This window comes from Engystomops pustulosus, chromosome 5, assembly GCF_040894005.1.
Source record: "Engystomops pustulosus chromosome 5, aEngPut4.maternal, whole genome shotgun sequence".
Classification (NCBI taxonomy): domain Eukaryota; kingdom Metazoa; phylum Chordata; class Amphibia; order Anura; family Leptodactylidae; genus Engystomops; species Engystomops pustulosus.
In genome coordinates, this window is record NC_092415.1 from 106,930,459 (window position 1) to 106,944,731 (window position 14,273).

A 14,273-nucleotide genomic window follows, 5' to 3' on the forward strand; every position below is an offset into this window, starting at 1 on the left:
AGAATATTGCCTCACTCCAGGATTCCGATCTCTCTACATATTATGAAAACCAACCTATTCACAACAGCGGGCCAAAGGCGACAGTCCTCCTCCTGCAGCCGCTCCTTCCCCCCCACTGCTATACCTGTCTATATCCCACACCATATTTAAATCCCCCATCAGTATTGTAGGACATCTGGCAATAGGGCCAGTTTCTCTAGTATCTTACGAAGTACCACATTTGAAAATGGAGGAGGAATGTACACTACCACCAAGATACAAACCCAGTGAAATATTTTACAAAGCACTACTACAAACTTCCCCTCCTCATCGGTAAATGAGCTAATGCATTGAAATGGAATGCACAAGGAGGCTAACCCCCCTAGAATACGATGTGTGGAAAGAGTGCACTCCGTAGCACATGTACTGTATCCCTTGTCAAATGCGTTTCCTGTAGTCCTAACACCAGAGCAGCCTGTTCTTTCATATACGCAAAGATTGCCCTGCGTTTCCCCACCTCCGCTAGCCACCTAACATTCCAAGTCATGCATTTAAAACTCTCTCCCATAGGAACCTTTAATGCCCACCACACCTCCTCCCTCCTTTTAGTGTGTATACGATTTTCAAAGTGTGACTAGACCAGAACATATTATTTACATCCCCTACCGGACAGACCAAAAAGTCCCCCATCCCCCCAACCAAATACAGAACAAATGTTAACCTCCTCTTTAACCAGAGTCTGGGCTACTAAGTTACATCCAAGCCCCCTAGTGATGGGAAGAGCACGATCAACGCACATCCTATCCCACACTTGGTATAAAACACTGAGTATCGACAGAATAGTAAACAGAAGTATCATATAATCATATATCATTATAGAATGTATATGTGTGTGTGTATGTATATGTGTGTATATCTCAGAAAATACCCCCAACTGTAACCTTAAAGCGGCGATTAGAATAGGCCCATCACAGCAGAATCATACAATCTCCTGGGTTGGCAGTCCCAAAAAGATCACTCCGCTCCTCCATCTTCAGCAGGTCTGCGCAATCTCTGCTCGTTAGTGTCCAGCCAGTGCAACATAGGCAGCTAGCCCCCCCCATAGTTAACTTTAAAAATAAAAACAAAGAACTCTTGTATCTCCATGATCATCTGACCCAAATAGTAAGGGAATGTGTCATAAAGACCTCTTGGTAAAAGCTGTATAAACATAGCCCTTATCATCATATTGCTCATTTTAACACATAATGTTTTGCAAAGATAACTATAAGGCTCTTCCCTTGTTTTTTCACAGTGTATCTATTTTTCCCTTACAGGGTAAAGTTGAAGGACTTCGAGAGAACCTGTATTTCCTCTCTAAGGAAAACCTTTCTACTATGTTGGAAGTTATTTTGGAGCACACAGAGGACTTCACTGACTCTGCTTACACCAGCCATGAGAATAGAGAACGTATTCTGGAACTGTCTAACCAAGTCAAGATGGAGCTAGAACAGCTAGTTTCAGTATGGATACAAGCTGTAAGAGCTTTTTAACAAAGTAATTCTTTTTATATTCTGAAAAATCCTTTTTCTACCTTATCTTTGCTATTCTTCATGTGATGAAATATTGTTCTAGTGAAATATCTCAAAAAGCCCATTCCTTTTTCTAGACCAGATTAAGTTGCATCTTTAACTAGGGGCATCTTCTATGCCTTGACTGTGATACGTTCAGCTAGAGGAGGTTGTCAGAGGAAGGTGGAAAAATCAAAGGGCCTGGAGTGTTGTAACTGCAGATTTAATTGCTAGATTTTTGGAGATGGGTTGTTGAACCAGGGATTTATTCTGAAATGTATTCCCCTCCACCCCTAAGATGAAGAAAAATGTTTCCTTATACCTAAATGTAAAATTTTATAGTTGATTATAATATTTCATTAGAGGTTCCTAACGTTAAAGGAAATGTATCAAGAAAATTAAGTATAATTTAACCAGGGACACATAGATCCATAGATTTAAATTGGAGTCCATATATACCAGACTAAGAAATATCAAAGATGAGTTTAAATGCATATTTGCAGGGACTTGAGCGCCTGTCGATTACAATGGAAGTTCCAGATATCCTGTGATCTACTAGCTCCGGAACACAGCCTGAACCTGGACCTGTACCTAGTCTTCCTGCGCAGGATAACTAAGCACAGACTCCAGGAATTGCTGTATTAACAGGCAGTGAACCCATCCACCGACCGTGCAGCTGCAACGCGATGCACATACCTCTATCTGCAGCTCCACGGAGTCGCTGTACAACAGTAAGCTTCTCATGATCGGTGGGCAAGATGGGAGTGGTGCGGCATGCGGACCGGCTATGCCTGATACATTGAGGCCGAGAAGCAACAGCTGGCACAAAATCAATCTCATTCTTTACAAATCATGTACTTATCGCAACCGTACCTTGGCCGAAGGTCGGACTTGTCACACGCTGCATCACTGGCATAATGAGTTCATCCCACAACTATGTGGCAGCGGATAAACTCAAACCATTTGAGGCAAGATTCTCAGCGCAATTCAGTACCACAACCTCAAGCCGCAGATCCTCCACCTGAGGCCAATGCTGTACAGGAGCTTACACTCAAACATGTCTCTTCACAGCTCCTCCTTGCCACCTTCTTCAACAATCGATGGTATACAAAATCTACAAGATCAGAGTAGACATTAGTCTGTTGAGATAGGATATGCAGAAACCTTGAGACAGAGTTGGAAACACTGAGGGTCATAGTTTTGAAATCGAAGACTGTTGCACCAGTCCCGGATAAATAATCTGCATTAGGATGAGCAGCAGACATGTGGTCACAAAAATCTTGACGATCTGGAAAATAGTTTTTGCCGCAACCACATCAGAATCCTTGGTCTCCCGAAGCACTCGGCAGGAACATATCCGTTTATCTTATTTATTGAAAAGGGGTGCAAGAAGATGCTGTGACAAGCTGCTTTTATATCATTGTATGCAATAGAGAGTGCCCAGCTAGACCACCTCCCCCAGGTACCACTCCACAACCCATGCTTGCCTGGCTACTTAATAATCTTGATTGAGATGCAATCCTCAGAGAATCCAGAAAAATTGGCCCAAACAACTACCAAGGCTCTACAATATCTCTCTTTCTAGACTTTTCGACTGCACTACAAGAGTCACATTCCTGAATGTGAAAAAGTGCCTGAGAGAGCGTCAGATCCCTTATTTCATGGCTTTACCAGCCTGCTTACTGATCCTCCACGATGGCAGAGCTCTATTCTTCTCTACCCAGGCAGCAGTTGGCGACTGGCTTAACACACTGCAGACTGGCAAGACCACGATCCGATATTTTGCAACACCGTAGAGACTTTAAGCATCGAGGACATTTGGTGGACTGAACCCCTGCTAAGAGCGATGATTAGATCTTATTTACCTCCCAACTACTTCCACTTATTTTCTTTCTCCTTTACCCCACCCTTCCTGCCTTACCCTTATTTCCACTTCCCTCCCTTTTGCTTTTCACCACTCCTGTAAAAGTAAAGCTTGTGTTCTATGATTGATTGTTTTTATACTGTCAATTGTATTTAACACACAATTATTTTCCCTTAGAATTGTGGAACTATAGTCTGTGCTAGTTTGCCTAATCCACAGACTACCCCATATAGCCACCACTTAATATTTCCTTCATATATTCAAATTGATTTTTCTCCGTTTTTCTTCCCATTACCGATCTCTGGGGGAGAAATTTGCAATTAGCTGTTGTACTGTACTTGAGTTTCTACTTCTGACACTGAAAGCGCTCTTGTGGAAAGTTAGAGGACTGGGTGACCCCTGTAAGGGCCACATTTTTTTTAAGCACCATTAAAAGACACGCCCCTCACATAAAAGACCAACTTAGTGCCCCACACTGTTACACTTTTAACTAAACTATGGTTTCAAAGTTCAATACTTTCAAGACACACTACTCACTCCAGAGGGATCTCCTTTCTGACGATCAGTCCAATGGGTACCCCTGACCTCTAAAGAAAGACTTGAATAAATATGTGTTTTTATTCATGCCTATATTGACTGTTGCCTCTATTTGATGATGGGAATATATTTCCCTGCCCCCTCATTGTCTATCACAAATGAGGTGCCTTGCTTCGTAGCTCAATTCACCCAAGCCACTATAATCTGTACATATTTAGCTGTTATTTTCCTGTTTTACAGAAAAAGCAGCAAGACTTACTAGATGCTCCCTATCCCTCGTGGAACTTTAGGATGCAGTAGCTGCACTTGCAAAGGATCTTCTGACAAGACCCATTAGAGATCTGGTTGAAATACCAAGATTTCCTGCTTCCCTGCATGCTAAAAATCTTGCAGACTTTGCTTTACCAAGATGCACTTCTGCAATGGCCACTATTTTAATGGCCACTATTGTGGTTAATCTTAAAAATCTTGTTGAATGTGGGTCCTATTGGCCCTTATCTCTCCTCAATATGGATTATACAATCCTAACCAAAATCCTTGCCACTTGGCTAACTACAGTCATTACTAACGTAATCCTCAATGACCGGGCTGGTTTAATTTCCGTCAGATGTACCTCATATCTGTGCAGGACCCAGATTTTATTCCAGGTGGGAGTTGCGTCTGGTGAAGATTCTATTCAACCTTTTATTTGGTCAAATGGAACTTCCTTCTCTCTGTCCTTGAGCTCTTTGGTATAGGTCCTGTGTTCCGTAAATGGACATGCTTACTGAATCGACATCCCGGAGTAGTAGTGAATGGTCAGCTCTTATCCACATTTCAATTGGCAATAGACACTTGTCAGGGTTGTCCTCGGTCTCCACTATTATCCACTCTAGACATACAACGTAATGATTCCATTTACTCTAGTATTCCACAGTCTGGATCAAGAGCGTTTAGCTCTCTACGCTGATGATCTATTAACTCCTAACTACTTTCAATACCTGGGTATTAATTTAACCAGAACCCATGTGAGTCCTTCATAGTTTCATAGTTTCATAGTTTCTACGGTTGAAAAAAGACACTTGTCCATCAAGTTCAACCAAGGAAGGGATTGGATGAGGAAGGGATTTGGGGGAAACAATTCTATATAACATAACCATCAATGTTATTTAGGTGTAAAAAGGCATCTAGACCCTTCTTGAAGCTCTCCGCTGTCCCTGCTGTGACCAGCGCCTGAGGCAGGCTATTCCACAGATTGACCGTTCTCATAGTAAAAAAGCCCTGTCGCCTCCGGTGATTAAACCTTGATTTCTCCAAACGGAGACAGTGCCCCCTCGTCTTTTGATTTGATCTAATCTGAAACAACTTACCACCATATTTTTTGTATGGACCATTCATATATTTAAATAAATTAATCATGTCCCCTCGTAGTCGTCTCTTTTCCAGACTAAATAAATCTAGTTGTTTTAATCTTTCCTCATAACTGAGACCCTCCATACCCCTTATCATTTTTGTGGCTCTACGTTGAACCCTCTCCAGCTCCAGGGCATCCTTTTTATGGACCGGTGCCCAGAACTGGACAGCATATTCCAGGTGTGGCCGAACCAGTGCCTTGTATAGTGGTAATATTACATCCCTATCACGAGAGTCCATACCACTTTTGATACATGACAAGATCCTAATGGCTTTAGAGGCAGCTGATTGACATTGCATGCTGTTATTCAATTTATGATCTACTAGTACCCCCAGGTCCTTCTCAACAAGGGACTCTCCCAGATTTACTCCCCCAAGGACATATTTTGCCTTTGGATTATTGGCCCCCAGGTGCATAACCTTACATTTATCCACATTAAACCTCATTTGCCAAGTGGATGACCAAACATTCAGTTTGTCCAAGTCACCCTGCAGCCTATGAACATCCTCCATAGACTGTATTACACTACACAGTTTGGTGTCATCTGCAAAAATAGACACAGTGCTATTAATTCCTACCTCTATATCATTAATAAATATATTAAATAGTAGTGGGCCAAGCACAGAACCCTGGGGTACACCACTCATAACTGGTGACCATTCCGAGTAGGAATCATTGACCACAACTCTCTGGATACGATCCTTCAGCCAGTTTTCAGTCCAATTGCAAATGATTTCTGCCAAACCAATAGCCCTAATTTTACCCATCAGGCGTCTATGAGGGACAGTGTCAAATGCCTTTGCAAAGTCCAAGAACACAATATCCACAGCTGCTCCTCCATCCAGACACCTGCTCACCTCTTCATAGAAGCAGATAAGGTTAGTTTGACAACTTCTATTCTTAGTAAACCCATGCTGGCTGTCACTTATTATACTATTTGATGTCACATACTCCAGTATGTAGTCTTTTACCAACCCTTCCAATACTTTCCCCACAATGGAAGTTAAGCTTACAGGCCTGTAATTGCCAGGCGAAGTTCTAGAGCCCTTTTTATATATTGGCACCACATTTGCCTTGTGCCAGTCACTTGGCACCACACCAGACATTACAGAATCCCTGAAGATTTTAGCCAGCGGTACAGCAATAACAGAACTGAGTTCTTTAAGAACTCTGGGGTGTAACCCATCTGGTCCAGGAGCTTTGTACACATTGATTTTATTGAGCTTAGATTGGATAATGTCTACATTTAGCCAGCCTAGTATATCACAGGATCCATGACCCGCACTGGCACCACTAAAGTCAGAAGTTCTCTCTTCTATTGTATAAACGGAGCTAAAAAACCTATTAAGTATCTCTGCCTTCTCCTGGTCTCCAGTCACCGATGCCCCATTTTCAGAATAAAGGGGTCCAACCTGTTGTGACCCATTTTTTTTTGCATTGATATACCTAAAAAATTTCTTGGGATTTGTTTTGCTATCTTTAGCCACCTGTCTTTCATTTTGTATTTTGGCTGATTTGATTTCTTTTTTACAGATTTTGGTAAGTTTTTTATAAGTATTGAAAGCCTCAGGTGACCCGTCAGATTTATATTTTTTAAATGCCCTCTTTTTCTCATTAATTGCCCTTTTAACTGTAGGTGTAAGCCACGCGGGGTGTAATCTAGCCCGTCTATACTTGTTACCTATTGGAATAAATTTAGAAGTATAAAAACCCAGGATAGATTTGAATTTCTCCCATTTAACATTAGTATCACCATGTGACAGTATCTGATCCCAGTCTATATCCTGTATTGCAGCCCTGAATTTTTGGAAATTAGCCCTCTTAAAATTCAAAGTTTTCGATTTTCCCACCTGTTTCTGCTTTTTAAAGTTTAAGAGGAAAATAATTATATTATGATCGCTGTTCCCAAGGGGTTCCCGGATACTGACATTTTGGACAATCTCCTCGTTGTTAGAAATCACAAGGTCCAACAATGCGTCACCTCTTGTGGGATCTTCTACAAGCTGCACCATAAAATTATCCTGAAGAATGTTCATAAAATGTCTCCCCTTCACAGATGAAGACTAGCCCTGACCCCAATTTATATTTGGAAAGTTAAAGTCTCCCATTATCACTACGGTCCCCTCCTGTGCAGCCCGCTCCATCTGTTTATATAGGTGACCCTCTATTTCCTCAGAGATGTTAGGGGGTCTATAAATTACACCAAAAATAATTTTCTCAAAGCTCTCTTGGCTTTGAATTTCAACCCACAAAGTTTCAGCCTCCTCACACTCTGAGACCACTGACTCATTCACAATCGCTTTTAAGTCTCTTCTGACATACAGACATACACCACCTCCCCTCCTATTTGCCCTGTCTTTCCGAAAGAGTGTAAAACCTTGAATATTAACAACCCAATCATGCGATGCATCGAGCCATGTCTCTGCTACACCAACAACATCTAAATGTTCCTCTAATATCAGAGCCTCAAGCTCGCCCATTTTGCCTGAGATACTTCTGGCATTTGTGAACATACAATTTAATTTTCCACAGTTATTTATCTGATTTAAAGTAATTTTACTGGCACATATATCCTCACCACTGTTCTGCAACTTGTGGATCTCCTTATCCACTGCCTTAGGCCCCCATACACAGCCCACATCACCACCCACCAACATAACCTGCCCCCTCTCTGACCTGTCTACCCCTTCAGTGTCTTCCTTTTCCTCCTCCCCCGAGCCTAGTTTAAATACTCCGCCACCCCTGCTAGGATCTTCTCCCCCAGCACAGCAGCCCCCCTTCCACTTAGGTGCAAGTTATCTGCAGAAAACAGCTTGTACCCCAGTGAAAAGTCAGCCCAATGCTCTAGGAACCCAAATCCCTCTGCTCTACACCAGGATCTGAGCCATGCATTTAACTCCCTGAGCTCCCGCTGTCTGCTCTGTGTAGCGCATGGCACAGGTAGGATTCCGGAGAATACTACCTTGGAGGTCCTTTCCTTAAGCTTTGAACCTAGTTCTTTAAAATTATTCTTCAGGCTCCTCCACCTACCATCTATTCTGTCATTGGTACCAACATGGACCACGACAGCTGGGTCATCCCCAGCCCCTCCCAGTAATTTATCCACCCTTTCCACCACATGCCGAACCCTGGCACCAGGGAGACAGCAAACCATTCGGTTGAGGCGGTCTTGGCGACAAATTATTCTATCCGTCTTCCTGATTATAGAGTCCCCTACAACCACTAGCTGCCTTGGCTTACCTGCACTCCCATCCACCCTACTACTAGCTGGTCTGCTCCCCCGGCTGTGAGGGAGAGCAGGATCCGCTAGGGCTGCCATTTCTGACACTGACGTCCTTACATCATTGCACAATTTTGCAATTTTGCTTGGATGTTCAGAGTCAGAGTTGGCCTTCCTTTTCTTTGACCCCTTCCTACCCCCTCTAGTTACAGTAACCCAGCTACCCACCTGGCCCTGCTGGCTTTCCTCTCCACCCTCCACTTCTACCCCGCTTATTGCTTGCTCAGTAGGCAGCATACTCCTCTCAAGATTGTCAATTGCTCGTAGCCGTGCAATATCTTCCTCCAGATCTCTAACACGAGCTTCCAGTAGAAAAATATGGGCACATCTGTCACAGCGGTATTCACCCTCGAACTCTTGCTCCAGCAGTGTATACATGCGGCAGAGTGTGCATTGGAGCATACCACCAATTTTGCTAGCCATATCCTAGTAACAAAACAGTGATAAGTATATAAATCAAGAGATATAAAATGTAGGTTACTTACAGTTCTGTGGACTTCTCTTTTTCAAACTCCGCTTTTTTCAACTCACTTAAGTTCACTAGCCACTTGAAATCACAAGCCAAAACTGAGCGAGCTCAAAAGTGAGTTGCTAGACCTTAACTTATCAGGTGTGAACACTAATCCCTCCTCCCAATTAGCAGACCAGGCAAAGAAAGGAAAAAAAAATCTATTTAAATTGTGACACTAAGAAAAGTGCTATTACCTATATACTCAGTCCACAATCACCCAAACCACAGATTCACTCTTAACACACACAAAACTCCGCTTTTTTCAACTCACTTAAGTTCACTAGCCACTTAAAATCACAAGCCAAAACTGAGCAAGCTGAATGTAACTCCTTTCCTCAAAATGTTTTGAGATAAATTAAAAACTAAGTCCACCTTCCCATTATCAGTAGTCTGCAGAATAATCTTGATTGGTTGTCCTCCTCAAATGTTTGTAGATTTTCCAACATGGGTTTCACCCAATCCCTAAAGCCTTCTTTAAGCAATTGGACTCCATGCTTATTTCCTGTATGTTGGGCTTCCAAAGATTCAAGCTCCAATTAGCTAAGCTGCAGCACCCAAAGCTAGGTCGTATGGCCCTCCCAAACCCATTCTTATAGTACGTGGCTGGGAAGCTCAAATATTTGCCATTTCTCCACACCCCCTTTCCTACCCAGAGAAACATCTGGCAGATCACTTGAACAGTGTCTCTCTATGGCCTATCCTAGAGGGCCCTGGAAGCCGTACCAGTCACTGGCTTTCAGCTCCTAAAACAGTCAAGTGGGTCTTGAAGGAATCTAAAGAAATTTAGAAATTTCAGGACATACAGTGGGTACAGAAATTATTCAGACTCCTTTAAATTTTTTATTCTTTGTTTCATTGCAGCCAATTGTCACGATTTGCTGTGACTCGTATTTAAGTCACATACTGTCCATTTCCTTATTCTCCCTGAGATGGTTCTATTCCTTTTATTGGTGTCCAGCTGTGCTTAACCCCTTCCCGACATTTGACGTACTACTATTACTGCATGGCGGGAGTTGCATTCCCGCAAAATGCAGTAATAGTACGTCAAAGTTCTGGCGCCGGCTCCTGAATGGATATATAATAGCCGACACCCGCCTCTAACACCTGCGATCGTAGATTTCTCAGATTGCGGGTGTTAACCCCTAACATGCCAGGGGCATTTAGCTAGAATCTGACACCCCCCCCCCCCCGGCACTTACTAGGGGCTGCCAGTGCCCGGGGCTGCATGATCTTCTTCCGGGGATCCGGGTCCTGCCTTCTGGCTGTGATACACTGAGCATGTGTCACATAATACAGTGTAACACATCTGTATTACACTGTATTAGGTGAAGAATAACTTGAACAAGCGATCAGTGGTTCACTTGTTCAAGCTAACCTGTAAAAGTAAAGAAAAAAGTTAAAAACACTAAATAAACACACTTTTTAATAAAAGGAATTAATTAAAGTTAGTCCCCTAAACAGAAACATTCCCTATACACATCTAATAAAGTAAAAAAAACCTGAAAATCACCAAAACCTCTCACATATTTGGTATCGCCGCATCCGTAACAATCTGTAAAATAAGTCAGAAATGGTGAACGCCGTAAAAACAAACCCCCAAAAACTCACCAAAAACGTAAATTTTCATAAAATGCCTTCACAAAAATGTTCCAAAAAGTGATTAAAAAAACGTTATGCGCACCAATATGGTACCACTGAAAAGGACAACTAAACACGTAAAATAAGCCCTAAACTAGCTCTAGGAGGGCAGTGACTGGAGGAGGGCAGCTGACCCTACTTACATAAGTCCCCGCTACCGGAGATCTCCAGCGGGAACTGCAGACCACGCGGCACGAACAACAGGCGGCACGAACAACAGGCGCCATAGCGCGAACCAACTTCTGCCTTGCGGTCTGCAGTTCCCGCTGGAGATCTGCTGTCTCCGGTAGCAGGGACCTATGTAAGTAGGGTCCGCTGCCCTCCTCCACCTGAACGGACCCCCTTCCCCCTTCGCAGGTTGCGACCTCTCCGCTCGGTTTTGAAGCCACGCCCCCGGATCCTGCGCCTTATATATGGATTTATTCCATTTATAAGGCCTTTATCACTAATGCGCCTTATAGTCCGGTGCGCCTAATAGCCCGGAAAATACGGTATACAAAAATAAAACCATATTTTTTTTTTCCTCCATATATTAGAGTTAATAAAATCTCATCAAAAAGCTACAGTCCCACTAAAATGAAGTATTTGTAAAGTGCATTTCATGTCACAAAAAATAAGCCCTTATATGTCCAAATTGCCAAAAAAATAAAGATTGTATAGCCATTATAAAGTGCTAATGAATAATCGGCTCTGAATGGCGCAGCTTCTCTTCGATGCCCTGGCGTGTGCCCATACAGCAGGGTTACCACCACATATGGGGTATTGTTATACACGGGAGAGATTGGGTATAAAATTTGGTGGCGCGTTTTGGTATTTTATCCACTGAGAATTTGTACATTTTATGAAAAACATTCATTTGGCCCAAAAAAATTTAATTTCGAAATTGCATCCGATTTTGTTTTAACCCCTGTAAAACAATTAAAGGGTTAACAAACTTAATAAAAGATGTTTTACGTACATTGAGGGGTGTATTTTCTATAATGGGGTAATTTATGGGGTTTTACTTTTATTTCGGCCTCTCAAAGTGACTTCAAACCTGAGCAGGTCCCTCAATAGCACGATTTTGCTTGTTTTTATGAAAATATGAAAAATTGCACCTGACGTTCAAAGCCCCATAACATCGTACAAAAATGATAATATGTATAAAATACCATGGAGGCATAAAGTAGACATTTGGTGAATGTTAGCTATAACATTTTTGGTGGGTTTACTCGTGTGTGTGTGGAAAAAGTAGAACATTTTGAATTTCGAAAATTGAGAATTTTTCCAAATTTTCACCAAATATCTGATTTTCTCGTAAATAAATGCAAAACATACCACCAAAATTTTTAAACTAACATGAAGTACAATGTGTCACGAGAAAACATTTTTAAAATCACTTGGATATGTTAAAGCGTTCCAAAGTTATTACCACTTATAGTGACACAGGGCAGATTTGAAAAAATGGGCCGTGTCAGGAAGGTGAAAAGTGGCTTCGGCGTTAAGTGGTTAATTAGACTGATTGGACTTAATTAGGAAAGGCACACACTTCTATGAGGGTTACAGTTACAACTGCATCGCAATCAGCTATGTGGTGGTGAAAGATATTAACTAAACGAGTGAATGACATTTGTTGAGCAAGTTTCCCCTTCAAAATCAAATTCACTCTTTCCGTTCATGTCTTTCACCTGTTGAATTGACAAAACTGCACCTAAAACCACCACACAGCTAGTTGCAATGCAGTTTTAACTGCAACGTGTGACTGCTACCTCATACTTCACAGTATAAACCAATCATTAACCCCTTCACACTCGGTGATGTATATATCCGCCACAGGTCTATGAAGGGTGTATGAAGAGGCCACATGGGCTGAGCCCTCTTGATACAGAGATGGGCTTTTCTGCATATTGCAGCAAAGACCCATCGGTAACACCCGCATGAGTAAAAGCTCATATAGTCATTAAACTTTTTAAAGTTTTTATGTATTTATGTTAATGTTTATGATTATGGTCTAATGAGCCAATTCACAATATAATTGGATGCATAGGTAGAGGATTTTCTCCTTTGTGCACCTTTTATATGGTTTCCGGTGTATACTTTTATTGTATAGCTCACCAGCATCAAGTCTTTCTTATAAGGGTGTCATCAGAATTGTTTTATAATTTCATCATGCATGTTTTACAAATTCTTAAATAGTATTATCCTATCTATAACTTCCCAACTTTTCAGAACTCTTTCCTCTTGTGTAACAGTCATAACATTGCCTAGGGCATATTTTATTGTCTACTGTTCTTTGTGAGATATTGGCAGACCTAGATCTTTATATTCACTGTTAAGAACAGTCATCTGATTTCTAAAAATGGTAATACAGAAGGACACAAATATTTGCGTTGAACAATTTTACAGTTCATGAAATGCCTTATATAATAAAAGGGTCTCTTTATACATATAAATTGATACCACAATCTTAGAAGAATTTACATCATGAGAATGATATAAGAAAATATGTGCTGTACCAGATGTTGTTTTAGTTGAGAAGTTTTCAATGCTTACTGACTATTTGATAGCTAGCATTTCAAGTTATGGTCTTTGACACTTAGCTTACAGGCAGCAAGTCCATCATCATTTGTTTTTGCCATACCAAAAAAGCTAGCTATAGGAGGACATTTATTGTAATGCTTTAAACAGTACTAAAAAATACAAACAATTTTACCAATGTCCTTATTTTTATAATTTTTTTAAAAAATAATTTGTCTTATTGGTAGCAGGAACACAGATAAAAGCCAGGAATGCAGTCCTTGTCACATTAAATAATATACATGAGCAAGAGTACACGGTAAATAAAATGTGAAACATGAAAAACAAAACATGCATCACGTATAGTCAATGTAAATACCGTACTCAAGGGTCTACCTTCCAGCCCCCACCGCCATTAAAGGCCAGTTTTATATTTCAAGGGAATGGAACAATGGGAGAGCCCAGTGACCCCTCAGGGTCTCCAAAAAGGGCCCTTCATAGGAATGTTGAGAATATCAATAAAAGAAAAAAAAGAGAAAGGGAAGGAAAAAAGAAACAGGAAGGAGATGGGAGGGGCAAAGGGGTAGGTAGAGTGGAGAGGTGGGGTAAGAAGGGGGGGGTGAGTCCAGACATACTTCGGCTCCACTCTATGGAGAGAGCTCACGGGCTGAGCCCTCTCCATACAAGGAGGGTGTTTGCTGTCATTAAAGCAAACGCCCACCGGTAACACCTGCTGTCGGTGCTGTTTGTCAACCCTGTAAATGTTTGCAGCTTAGCTGCCAGAGGAATTCAAATCCCGTCAGAGAGCATGCAGTCTTTGGGAGGCGGTGATTGGTTACTATGACAGCCTTTGGTCATACGAAGACCCGAAGCTGTTTGATTTTTAACCCATGTATTACAATGTGCGGATTGCACGTTGTAATAGATGAATTGTAAAATCCCCAGATAATGCCAAACCGGAACAAAACTGGCAGCTGCATGGAGTGTCTTCCCTTCTGCACTTCACTGTACACCCATACAACACA

General features: G+C 41.7%; 1 protein-coding gene across 2 annotated transcripts in view; it reads left to right on the forward strand.

Annotated features, from left to right (window-relative positions):
• The window catches only part of CTNNAL1 (catenin alpha like 1), a 194,171-nt gene that overhangs the window by 107,418 nt on the left and 72,480 nt on the right, over positions 1-14,273 (forward strand). For both annotated transcript variants that reach the window (XM_072152805.1, XM_072152806.1), the window contains exon 7: positions 1,296-1,496. In XM_072152805.1, coding sequence (XP_072008906.1) covers positions 1,296-1,496 — 201 coding nt within the window. The remainder of the gene's footprint in view (positions 1-1,295; positions 1,497-14,273) is intronic.